Consider the following 12,879-nt stretch of genomic DNA (forward strand, 5'->3'; position numbering starts at 1 on the left):
CACGCTAAGAATCGTAGTTCATCCCTCGACGCGCGAAGAATTATAGTTCTTCCCGCGGCGCGCTAGGAATTTTAGTTCCTACCGCGGCGCGCTAAGAAATGTGATTCTTCCCGCGGCGCGCTTAGAAATGTAGTTCTTTCCGCGACGCGTTAAGGTTAGTTCTGTCTGCCTTCGCGCTCGCGCTCTCTTGACCTTTTGTGTCAGCCTTCTCGCGCTAAACCCTTTGAGTTTTCTTCTGTTTAATCTAGCCGTTTGCTTTTGTGTTGTCTTATCTTTTGAGCTGTTGACCTGATCTGCTTTATGTCTGAAAAGCCACTTTTGGCGCAGCATGCGCGCCAACCCCATTGGTTGGCAGAAAAAGTGACTGACATTATCTTTGGAGATCTGCTTTTTCCATGCCTGACCTGTACCTTTATCTGAACCGCCCATGCCTTTTTTTACTGTTCCCTGTCAGCTTTATCTTGCTCCCTGCAGCTGCCATATCTTTCCATATCTTTTGCTTTTGGATTCTTATGCTTTTTGATATCTTTTGCTTGATCCTGTTAAAGATCTTTTCCCCTTTTCTAGGGATTATGTCTCCTAGGGTTTTCCTATAAATAATAATAATGTTTTAACACTACACACACAAAACACTTAATCTCTCCTGTTTTCCTTGCTCTCTGCCGCCTCCCTCTCTGCCTCCGTCTTTCTCCCTGTTCTGTCCTGCTTTTCCGGTAATATATATATTATATATAATAATTTACTTATGCTAACTTATAATCAAGACTTAAAACAAATCATTAAAACAATAATCTTATTTATAGGTTAACTTGTGCTTGTTTAAAGTTGGTTCTTGCTTTATCTTACACCGCATCGTTTATCAAGTGAGTAATCTCGTACCTAATCCCTTTTTGCTTTTAATGTTTTGGGATGTTCATGTGTTCATACAAACTTAGAGTCTTAAACTGTTTATGAACTTTAGTCGCGCAGTATCCCATGTGTTGAGGACGTAGACTTGGCTGTTTATTTGTATGTGTGGATCATTAACCGTCTTGTCGGTCTATTCCGCAGTTTTCATGGTACCATTAGATGAACACGGGAGAACTATCGTTTATGATTTTCTCTTTTGTTTGCACATGCACAGTTTGTCTTGTTTGTGAGCTCAATTGTGAGCACTGGCAGTCTTATGAATCTTAGAGTTGGTCCCGATCAGATTACACCCTTGTTGAAAACCAGACATACACATGTTGCGCGCAGATTTATTGTTATCTATGTATTGTATTAAACTTGATTTCTCACCAACACGCAAGTGTTTGACGTTTATTTTAACACATGTTCAGGGTTGCAGTAGCTGTTTTGGAGCTTGTGGACACATAGGAAGTTTTCTTTATTTTGGACCTAGATTAAAATGTATCAAGACAAGCTATTGCTGTTCGAATATTTTGATTTATAATATATTGATTTATGATGATTTATGTTATCTTGTGTTTACCTTGCGCGTGCGCGAATGAATGTATTTATTAAATATTGACACCCAATAGTGTCACGAGTAATGAAACAATATGTGGCGCCCCGATGTATAATCCGCCTTTGGTCGGGGTGTTACATAAGGGTTGTTTGGTTATCTCTCAACGATTTTATTAAATCATTAAGAGATTATCTCTGAATAAGTCAACATTAAATGTGTTTGGTTCACCAGAATGACAACTCTGAATCAGTCAACAAACCTCCTACCCGTTAAGCTACAACATGATGTTGAATGAAAACTTTACTAGTTTGTCCCTTCACACATGTTTATGAACCCTAAGTCTGCCACTCACGCACCACCTCCTCCTTCACCCCCAGTCACAATAACATCAACATACTTAGCACTTACTACCTCGAAAACTCCTAAGCATTCAAACCTTTTACTAATTTAGCATATATACAAGTTGCATCATCCATTTTTCCTAGTGTAATAAAAATGATAAAAGGTAATTGTTTTTCAAACTACAAAGTAGAACTTAGAGCATTCCCGGTAGCTTCTCTATCTTTAAAATTACATTAGATCCCACTACATATTTTCTCTCATTTACAATTAAATAATATTTTTTTATATCTTTATTATTTTTTTTTCTCTTTCCTCTACTCACAGCCACTTTCAAATATATTAAAATATAATTAAAGGATGAACGGTGTTGCTCCAAATTTATTCGTCTACTTAAAATTTTCTTTCTCCTCCACTCACAACCACTTGTAACTTTATAAAAAATTTAGAAATTCCTCTAACATAATTACAGAGAAGCTGTTGAGAATGCAGACAGACTATAGGGTCCATAAAGCAATAAGTCAAAACAATAGTGATCATAAACTTAATTCTTTTCATAATTATGGACCAAAATATAAACTTTCTTGCCTTTAACAAATTGCTTCACATCCAACTTCCACATACCAACATCAAATGTTATTTTTTTATGTCTCTTCGCCTACTTTTCACACACAAATCTCCCATTATTTTATTGCCAATTTGCTTACATCACCCACTTTTCCATTTATAACATTTCTTATTTCACATCTCACTTCATAAAAATTGAATCTTTTTCTTTCAACCCAAAAGGATCTTCTCTCTTTAGAGCAAAGCTTGGGTTTGACTAGCCTGTAGTGCTCCCTAGGGAAGTTTATGGTGGGGCTTCTGATATTCTTGAACAAAGAAAGAAAAAGAAGCAGGCTTTATATGGAGTTTGAAAAGTTTTAAAAAAGATGATTTTTATGAGGTAAAATAATTATCTTGATTTGATTGATTTTCATGGGTCTGTTTCAGTCAATCCAAAAACAGCAAATTATTATGTTCTTTGTGCTTCTGCATCTGAAACATCCCCTCAAGATAAAAATTTTTTTTTCAAGATTTTCATGGGTATTTTTGGAATTTTGAAATGAGGCAAACCCATGTAAGGATTTAAAAAAAACAAAAAATTCATGGGTATTTTGGGAATTTTGTTCTTGTTTGATAAAAATGAGGTAAACCCTTGTAAGGAATCTCTCTTCTCGTTTTCTTTTTAAATTTTGTTTCAAGATATTCATGGGGAATTTTATTCTTGTTGGATAAAAATGAGGTAAACCCTTGAAAGAAGTTATTATTTTTTATTTTATTTTTATTTTCAAGATTTTCAAGGGTGTTTTGGGAATTTTATTCTTGCCAGATAAAAATGAGGTAAACCCTTGTAAGGAATATTCAAGAATCTAAATTTATGGACTGTTAATATTATTCTGCTCATCCTTTCTGTGTGATGGTGGAGTTTGCAAGTGGATGTATGCTGCAATCTTGACAATCTATAGCAACTATGAACTTTTGTTTGTTTGTTTATTTGTTTGTTTTCTAATTCACCTTTGATTTGGAATCTTTTACATCCATGAAACACTAGGTATTGATTCATCTATCTATATTTTTTTGGTTCTTTTGCTGACTTTTTGTAGTTTGACTAGTATTCATTAATTCTTTGCTGGCTATATTGATGGAATCTTTTTGATTTTTCAAGCATATAATCTTTATGTGGTAGATGGATAGCTTTTTTCAGTATTGAATTCATTATATTTTAACAGATTTGTTTAAAATATGAACATGGAATCTTTGATTTGGATGAAAAATTGTGGAATTTGAGTGCAAGATTGGATTTTGAATAAGGGTTTTTCTTGGTTTTTATTGAATGTTTTTCTTCTATTTTCACTCAAATTTGACAAATTTGGTTGAGATTTGAGTAATTTAGTTTCAATTTTTGTTTAAAGTTGTAAGATTTTGAGTACAGAATGTGGCTTTATATATGTTGAATTCTTGGTATATTTTAATTTGAGACATGAAGAAAAATATTCATATTTTTAGATAATTTTTGTGGGATTTTTAGTTCAAGATTAGATAGTTTATTCAACATGTTTGAACAAGATTTTCTTGGTGTTAAATTCATTCGATTGATCAATACTCCTTAATATGTGTTCTTGTTCTTTCTTTTTCCCCAAAGTTGGCATATTTTGAATGAACATGAACCAAAAGACCAAAAGCTCATATTTTTATATAATTTTTGTGTGACTTTTAGTTTGAGATTTGAGCTGACGAGACAGTGTATTTTTATCATGTTTGAATGCGATTTTTTGGTGCTAAATTCAGTCAATCGATCGAGTCTCATTAATACGTGTTCTTGTTTTTTCTTTTTGTCCAATTTTATTTTGATTGAGACATGAACTAAAATGCTCATATTTTTAAATAATTTTTTTGTGGGATTTTTACTTAAAGAATTGATAATTTGTTTAACATATTTGAATAAGATTTTCTTGGTCTTAAGTTCATTTGATTGATCTGTTCTTATTTTTGACAGATTTATTGGATTTTGAGTTCAAGATTATAGTAATGGAGCCATGGAGACGCTAAATCGGTGAGTTGTTTATAATTTTTCTAAATAATATATTCGATTCTTCAGTTTTGAACACTAGTTTGTTTGATTTATTATGAATTAATATTATTTTTGTTTTCATTTCCTCTAGAATAAAAAATTTGGTATTTTGAGTACACAAGATTATTATACTATGGATGGCAGTGTGTTTACCTCTAATAACATGTTTGGAGTTCCATCTGAATCCATGATGGATTTTGATTACATGGATGAACTCTTGTTAGATGGATGTTGGGTACAAGCAACCGACGGGACCGAATTCATAAACAACAACAATAACAATCCCGTTTTCGACCCTTTGTTTCTCTGGCCCACTTTGGAGTACAACAACATTGATCACATACCCGAAGATGTTCAACTCGAGAGGGCAAAATCGTCAGTCCTCAAGAATCTTTCAGTCAGTCAAAGTCAAAGTCAAACCGAAGACGGGATTTTGACAAAATCCCATGTAAGTGACTCGGTTGGATTTTACACTCAAACCGGAAACTTTCTTGATAGTTCCAACACAAGCCGAAGATGGTGGATCCCGCCGAGTGTCAATGTCGGGGTCAAAGAACGACTAATCTACGTGATCGAGAATATTAAACACTCGTCACTACACAAAAACTCGCTTATCCAAATATGGCTACCCGAAAACCGAGAAGGGAAGAAAGTTTTACGCACTAAAGATCGACTTTTCTCAATCGGGTCGGATAGCCTGCAACTTTCTAATTATAGACACATATCTGAAAAATATGAGTTTCCAGCCGAGAGTGATTCAAAGGATATTGTCGGGTTGCCCGGAAGGGTATTTATGGGGAAAGTACCCGAATGGACTCCCGATGTTCGGTTCTTTAAGACCGAAGAATACCCGAGAGTTGGTCATGCTCAACAATACGATGTTCGTGGGAGCGTTGCGATACCTATTTTTGATCAAGATAGAAGAAGTTGTCTTGGTGTTGTTGAGGTTGTTATGACTACTCAAAAGAGTAATTATACGCCCGAGATCGAAGGCGTTTGTAAAGCTCTCGAGGTATATTTGCGTTTTTTTTATTTCTTTATTTTGTAAAACTTCATTCAATAGTAACCAAGTTTTATAGTTTTTGTTTGTTCGTTTATTAAGCGCAATATAAAATCTTGTTAAGAAAAGATTGAAACTTTTTAACCTTTTGGTTTCTTGACAGGCGGTTGATCTTCGGAGCTCCGAATCTTCAAACAAATCCAACATAACCGATGGTCCATACCAAGCCGCGTTGCCCGAGATTCTCGAGATCCTAAAATCCGCTTGCAAAACGCATAACTTACCATTGGCTCAAACGTGGGTCCCATGCATACAACAAGGAAAAGACGGGTGCCGACACTCAGACACGAACTTAATCCATTGCATATCAACCGTGGACCGTGCTTGCTACGTGCACGACTCCCGGTTTAAAGACTTTCAAGACGCGTGTTCCGAGCACCATTTGTTAAAAGGTCAAGGTGTTGTAGGCAAAGCTTTCACCACAAACCAACCGTGTTATGATCCGGATGTAACGTTAATGACAAAAACCGAGTACCCGCTTGCACACCATGCTCGGGTGTTCGGGTTGTGTGGGGTCGTTGCGTTACGTCTTCGAAGCACGCTTACGGGTAATGTTGATTATGTTTTGGAGTTTTTCTTACCGGTTGATTGTAAAGATCAAGAAAAGCAAAGAACTTTGTTAAACTCGTTGTCGGTTGTTATACAAAAAGTGTGTCGGAATTTACGTGTTGTTACGGATAAGGAGTTGGTGGAAGAAGGTTCGGGTGTTTCGGGTAGTGTAAAAGTTGAAGAAATGTCGACTGAAATGCCCGTGGATTTGGTTAGGAAACAACCGAATGATACGGGTTTGGGCGAGGGTAGTTTGGTCAACGATGGTATTAAGCGTCCCGAGAGACGCAGGGGTGGTTCAAAGACGGAGAAAACTATCACTTTGGATATGCTTAGACAGTATTTTGCGGGTAGCTTGAAAGATGCTGCTAAAAACCTCGGTGGTAAGAGTCGGTTTTTGCAGTTTAATAATATTAATAATATTAATTTCGACCCGTTCAAATTTAAATATGATCTGGGCTAGTGTTAATCGTGTCGGGTTGGTGGGTCGAACGTTGAACTCGGACATCACACATGGTTTATTCGTGCCAAAGGCATTAAAACCGTGTAAACCTGAACGCAATCCGCTTGATTCGTTTAGTTTAAACGAGTCAAGCAAGTTGTCGGGTTGTAATCAAGTTATGCACTAATGTTGGTGGGTTGTAATGGGTGGGCTAAACGGGCTGATGGGTTGCCATGCTTAATTACATGGGTTGGCGAGTCGACTTATTTAATTAAACGGGTTTAGGGGTGGCAAATGTGACCCATGGGTTAAATGGGTTGTAAAAAAATTGTGTATAATGGGCCAGAATGGGTCAAACTAAAAAAAGAAAAAGATTGAAATGGGTCAAAACGGGTTGACATTTCTTGAGGGTTTTTTTTATGGAACGAGAAAAACGGAGGAAACTTTTTAGTTTTTTTACTTTTTTAGTTTTTTATTTATATTTCGAGTTATGATTTTTTAATTATTTTTTTAATATTTTAGTGAGGTTTTCTGAAATCTCAACCCATTTTGACCCACTTCAAAAACCCCTTATTAAAAAGTTGAAAAAAATAATTAAAAAATCATAACTCTTAAAATATAAATAAAAAACTAAAAAAGCTAAAAAATTTCCTCCGTTTCTCAAGAAATGTCAACCCGTTTTGACCTGTTTCAATCCTTTTCTTTTTTTAGCTTGACCCATTCTGACCCATTATATACATTTTATTACAACCCATTCAACCATGGGTCACATTTGCCACCCCTAAACGGGTTGATAGGTCTACTTATTTAAAACCATGAAATGGGCTTATGGGCCGACTTATTTAAACGGGTTAAACAGGCTTATGGGTCGACTTAGTTAAACGGGTTAAACAGACTTATGGGTTGACTTATTTATACGGGTTAAACGGGCTGATGGTTCGATTTATTTAAATGGGTTAAACGGGCCGATGAGGCCGACTTATTAAAACGGGTTAAACGGGCTGATGGACCGACTTATTTAAACGGGCTGATGAGCCGACTAATTTAAACGGGCTGATGGGTCGACTTATTTAGCAGGTAGACCTGTTTAGTTACATGGGCTGGCGAATCGACTTGCATAATTATGCTAATTTATGTGATTGCAGTATGTGCGACAACGTTAAAAAGGATATGCAGACAACATGGGATACAACGTTGGCCGTCCCGGAAAATCAAAAAAGTCGGTCACTCATTACAAAAGATCCAGCTCGTGATGGACTCCGTACACGGGGCCTCGGGCTCGTTCCAAATCGAGTCATTCTACTCAAACTTCCCAAATCTCGCTTCTCACGATCCTAAAACGAGCCCGTTTTCACCTCCAAAGCAAAATACAACCCCAGCTGAAGGCGTCACGAAATCACTTTCCCCCTCATGTAGTCAAACTTCAAGTTCGGGTCAGTCGTGCTCAAGCGGAAACAACCCGTACCCGCATCCACGCGCACCTACCGGTGAAGACACATGCAACAATGCTTTGAAACGGGCCCGGAGTGAAACCGGACTTCACGTGTCATTTTATAGTCAAGAAACCGAACCTGAACCCGAGCCAGAAACGAAGGTTTTTAGTAGATCGAGTAGCCATAAATCGCTCACCGAGCTTCCAACGGGCCCAACATTTCCTCCGAAAGACGGGAATGCTCGGGACAAAGATATTATGAGAGTTAAAGTGACATACGGTGAAGAAAAGATACGAGTTCGGTTGCAGAAAGATTGGGGGTTCGATCGGTTACTTCAAGAAATCGCTAAGCGGTTTAGCGTATACGATATCAATCGGTTTCATCTCAAATATTTTGATGATGATTCTGAATGGATTCTTTTAACTTGTGATGCCGATTTAGAGGAATGTGTTGATGTTTATCGATCGTGTAAGAGCGGGACGATTAAACTCGCACTTTTAGAACCGCAATATTTGGGTGGTAGTTTAGGTAGTAATGCCGTCTTGTAAAGACGGTGTGGGCCTGTCACATTCTCCTGTGACGGGCCTGTCTCCGGTGGTTGTGGGTCCATCCGGGTTCTTTTGGTAAAACCTGTGAGGGATTCAGGTTAGAGATCCCCGGATATGTGTCAAGTTGTTTACGTGTGAAAATCGGTGAAATCTCTGTGAAATATACATGTTTTTTTTTTGATATGGTAAAATGTTAGTTTGTTGTAGAAATTAAACTTTGTAATAGGTTATTTTCTCTTTTGAACTTCGCAGTGAGTTGTACTATATGCATCAAAACTTGTACATTGTTGTAGTTGATTGTCAAAAAAGAATGAAATGAATTGGTTTATTTGAAGAAACATGAGCGAGCGAGTAGTCATGTCATACCTGGAAACGAGAGTCCGCAAGGTTATTGTCCAACGACCAACAGCGGAGACTTATCGTTTCGAAAATGATAAATGCGACGTGTATCTAGACGCGTCTAGTAATGTATGTACTAAAAATAGCTTCTAATAACGACTCTTACGTCTTGGAACGAAGCTTAGTAATATAATAATATGTGTAACGGAAGATCAGGGTCGAATAAAGAGCGATCTGGCTCCCGGGATCTCCTACAAAACAAAATATCCTAGTACCGAGAAGATGGAGTCACACAACAATATTATATGTTATAGTGAACAGATAAAATACTTTAAAAAGTCTTACGTGTGATCAATGGACAATTCCTGATATAGATTTGGTGCACGTCCTGATCAAGAGTTATTCGTACTAAAGGAGTAGGGGGTTATGTGAAGCATTATACCTAACTTATACATGCTTAAAATCATAAACCTGGGCACATATCGTTTAACTCAAATATTAAAACGTCGTAAGTTGTCATTTAGTCGTAATAAAGTTGTGATTGGTTTAAATGTGACATAAAAATGGTTGACAGATTAACTATTAAACCGGTATGTGTGTATCGTGGTGTTTTTATTTAAAGAAACATGGTCGTTTGTGACTGTTTGACTGATATTCTAAAGATAATCCTTTTACATCCTGAATCATCTTTGATAAGTTCAAATATAAAGAAAATGTTTGAACTTCTAAAAACGTGTCTTATTTTATTGCTAGGGCCTAGGGGTTATGTTTTCTTAGTCCCAGTTTTATTGCTTTTTTTAGACCATTTCTCGGATGTTCCTGAAGAGACGATTTTATTGCTATAGATTAATATGAAGACGAAGATCCCTTAACCTTATGCCTTTTTGACATTTATGCTATAAAAAGATCAACGTCATTCTTTGACATCAATACCCGAACAATAATTTTTCTATTCAACACTAATAATTAGGGGTGAGTAATAACTAAACCGTTAACCGAACCGACCCTGACACAGCCAACGAATAACAACTGGACACGTTAAATGTGAGAGACGGTTTTATGAGTCACCAAACCATGATCCAAATATAAATTCGGTAAATGCGTATTCCAATCGACGATCTCTTTTTTATTTTATGACAACAAACTTGGTAAATTTTAAAGAAATATCTTTTTATCAAGTGAAAAAAACTATTTATCAGCTATACATAGTTACAAAGTAAACATTTTATAGAAATATGAAAATTTTGATATTTGAAGCTGCTTAAATATCTCTACACGGCCGTCTCTAGCAACAGCGAAACGAAACTAGGGATTTAGGCCTCCACTTTCTAAGCCCATAATTTCCAGAACAAAATTAATAATTATACATCTACAATTTAGGATACGGATTGTTGTGTGCGATTTGAGCGGTGTTGACACTGAATTAGGTTTAGCAATGTGTGGAGAACTACATTACTTCTGTATTTACAAAAAAATGATAACATCTAGATTTATTTGGAGTGAAAGCAAGATAACATTTTTACAATACCCCATGTTAGACATCGTTTTAGACCCCCGAAAAGGTTGAGCCGACCTTGTATCTCTAATTATCAAAAACAAGGGTAAACATAAAACACTCACACCGTTACTTAAGGGGCGGCAAATCCACAAATAAAACATAGGTTTTTTTTTGTCAGCAAACACGACTTGTTTTATAAAAACACGTCAACCCCAATATGACTGACAAGCTTAATAAAAAACTTAGCATGAACACAATCCGCTTAATAAATTGATTAACCTGTTAACCCGTTTTAAGGGGTTATTTTAGAATGAGTTATTATTTAAAAACGCCTAAAATTTATAGTTTGATTTTATTAATCTTCAAAGATCATAAGCCCCAGCAATAAGAATGTTTAAGTTTGGTAATCTACTAAGCTACGAGAGTACACAATCAGAATCCATTGCATTTGTGTGAAACTTAATATAAATATTTGAAAATATATTTTGTATGATTGATCAAGTTGCGGGGATAGCTCAGTTGGGAGAGCGTCAGACTGAAGATCTGAAGGTCACGTGTTCGATCCACGTTCACCGCATTTTATTTCTTTTTTACACTTCATTATTTTTTTTCTAACTAGTTAGGCGGCTTGGTCCCTTTGATGCAAACCACATTTTGTTTGATAATGAAATGATTTGAATAGTCACTAAGTTTTAAGTTGGATAAAGGTTTTAATATCGGCTTTATCGTTTTGTAAGTGAAACTTTTATCAAGGTGTCGTGTCGCCTATATTTGATGTTTTGGTATCTATCAGTATCACTCGAATATCAAATTTGTGCTCAGTTATGGACAGGTTGCATAACAAAAATATAATGCCAAATCCAACTAAAATAAGAAAAAAACTAATAAAATACGTTAGTAGATTATATATAATAAAAATACAACGTTGTTACGGTTCTTCTCTATATGTTTTTATCTTTAAAAAACAAGCTAAATAATTTCCTTTTGAAATATCTTTTCATATTCCATAAACCTGACAAAGCAAATTCAAATCCAACCAACATTTTTAACTTTATTACATATAACCAGTACGTTACTTATCATGATTGTAGGGGTATGGTACTAAAACCCGGTTCTACGACCCTAAATCTATTATGTTTGGCCTATTTTATCGCATGGACTAATACAATGTTATTGGGCCGAGGGGGTTTTGTGGAGGTAACCCTAACTGGGTTAGGCCCATTAGGGTACCATGATGGTGGCCATGAGACTCTATATAAGGAGGTCTCCACCTCCTTATCATGGGGGATGCTCAATAAGAGCCACCACCACTTTTTGTGTCTGTGAACAAGAAATCCTCAGGATATCTTAGCAGTCACCTCCACACCCCCGAAACCATTGCAGGTCTCAACATTGCAGGTCACCGGCGCTGTCGTAGAAGAAGAAGATCAAGACGTGGTTCGTTCATCTCGAAAATCCGTGGAAACATCGTCATGGATCAGGTAAGATTCATTTCGTGCTTCGACATTGGCGCCATCCGTGGGACGGCAACGAACTGCCCTTCGATCTTCATCTCAGCTGTCAGATCTCTCTCAAGAAAAACGTAGATCTGGAAGTTTACAGAAAAAGGCTTCAAAGCTGGTTCTATTAAAGCTTAAAAAGATCCATAGATCTAAAAAGAGGCTTCCAGATCTGGGCAAGAAGGAAAATCCGTGATTCGTCATATCAGATCTCCGAATCTGTGAATCTGTGATTCAGGATCTCCGAATCTGTGATGGTTTTAAATCTGCTCCGGGCTTCAGATCTGTCCAGATCTGATTTACAGATCTAGGTCTAGATTACAGACCTGGATTTTAGGTCTAAAGTTGCATATCTGACTCTTAAATTGCAGATCCAGAAGTTACTAGACTTCCGCCGCCATGTACGCACGCCCGGGGGTTCTCACTCCGCAGCCGTGCATGTGCCGCCGCGGAAACCACCATCTGGGTTTTGCGCAAGAGACCTCCGCCATGCACACACACTTGCGAGTCACCACTCTATCGCCGTGCATGCGCGCATCAGGCAACGCGCCAAACTTCAAGGTTGGGAATCCTCCTAATATCCCATATGGCTACGCGCCAAGGTTCAAGGTTGGGAATCCTCCTAATATCCCATATGGCTACGCGCCAAACTGCAAGGTTGGGAATCCTCCTAATATCCCATATGGCTACGCGCCAAGGTTGGGAATCCTCCTAATATCCCATATGGCTACGCGCCAAACTCCAAGGTTGGGAATCCTCCTAATATCCCATATGGCTACGCGCCAAACTGCAAGGTTGGGAATCCTCCTAATATCCCATATGGCTACGCGCCAAACAGCAAGGTTGGGAATCCACCAAAAATCCCATATGGCTACGCGCCAAGGTTGGGAATCCTCCTAATATCCCATATGGCTACGCGCCAAACTGCAAGGTTGGGAATCCTCCTAATATCCCATATGGCTACGCGCCAAGGATGGGAATCCTCATAATATCCCATATGGCTACGCGCCAAGGATGGGAATCCTCATAATATCCCATATGGCTACCCGCCAAACTTCAAGGTTGGGAATCCCCATAATATCCCATGTGGCTACGCGCCAAACTTAGGGGT

General features: G+C 37.5%; 1 protein-coding gene and 1 non-coding gene across 2 annotated transcripts; both read left to right on the forward strand.

Annotated features, from left to right (window-relative positions):
* The first annotated feature begins 4,500 nt into the window (after nucleotides 1-4,500).
* On the forward strand, nucleotides 4,501-8,432 carry LOC143625336 (protein NLP5-like). The gene is made up of 3 exons (XM_077095697.1): nucleotides 4,501-5,412; nucleotides 5,564-6,392; nucleotides 7,597-8,432. The coding sequence occupies exons 1-3, from the start codon at nucleotides 4,534-4,536 to the stop codon at nucleotides 8,430-8,432; spliced, it is 2,544 nt and encodes an 847-aa protein (XP_076951812.1). The 5' UTR covers nucleotides 4,501-4,533.
* A 2,341-nt stretch (nucleotides 8,433-10,773) lies between these two features.
* TRNAF-GAA (transfer RNA phenylalanine (anticodon GAA)) lies at nucleotides 10,774-10,846 on the forward strand. The gene has a single exon. It is a non-coding gene; the product is annotated as a tRNA-Phe (tRNA).
* Nucleotides 10,847-12,879: the final 2,033 nt, after the last annotated feature.

This window comes from Bidens hawaiensis, unplaced genomic scaffold, assembly GCF_021521415.1.
Source record: "Bidens hawaiensis isolate Kalapana, Puna unplaced genomic scaffold, B.hawaiensis_p1.1 tig00004101_1, whole genome shotgun sequence".
Classification (NCBI taxonomy): Eukaryota; Viridiplantae; Streptophyta; class Magnoliopsida; order Asterales; family Asteraceae; genus Bidens; species Bidens hawaiensis.

Coding starts and splice junctions, on each gene's coding strand:
- LOC143625336 (XM_077095697.1), top strand. CDS start 4,534: ATGGATGGCAGTGTGTTTACCTCTAATAACATGTTTGGAGTTCCATCT. Junction 5,413..5,563: donor GCGTTTGTAAAGCTCTCGAG/GTATATTTGCGT, acceptor GTTTCTTGACAG/GCGGTTGATCTTCGGAGCTC. Junction 6,393..7,596: donor TGCTGCTAAAAACCTCGGTG/GTAAGAGTCGGT, acceptor ATGTGATTGCAG/TATGTGCGACAACGTTAAAA.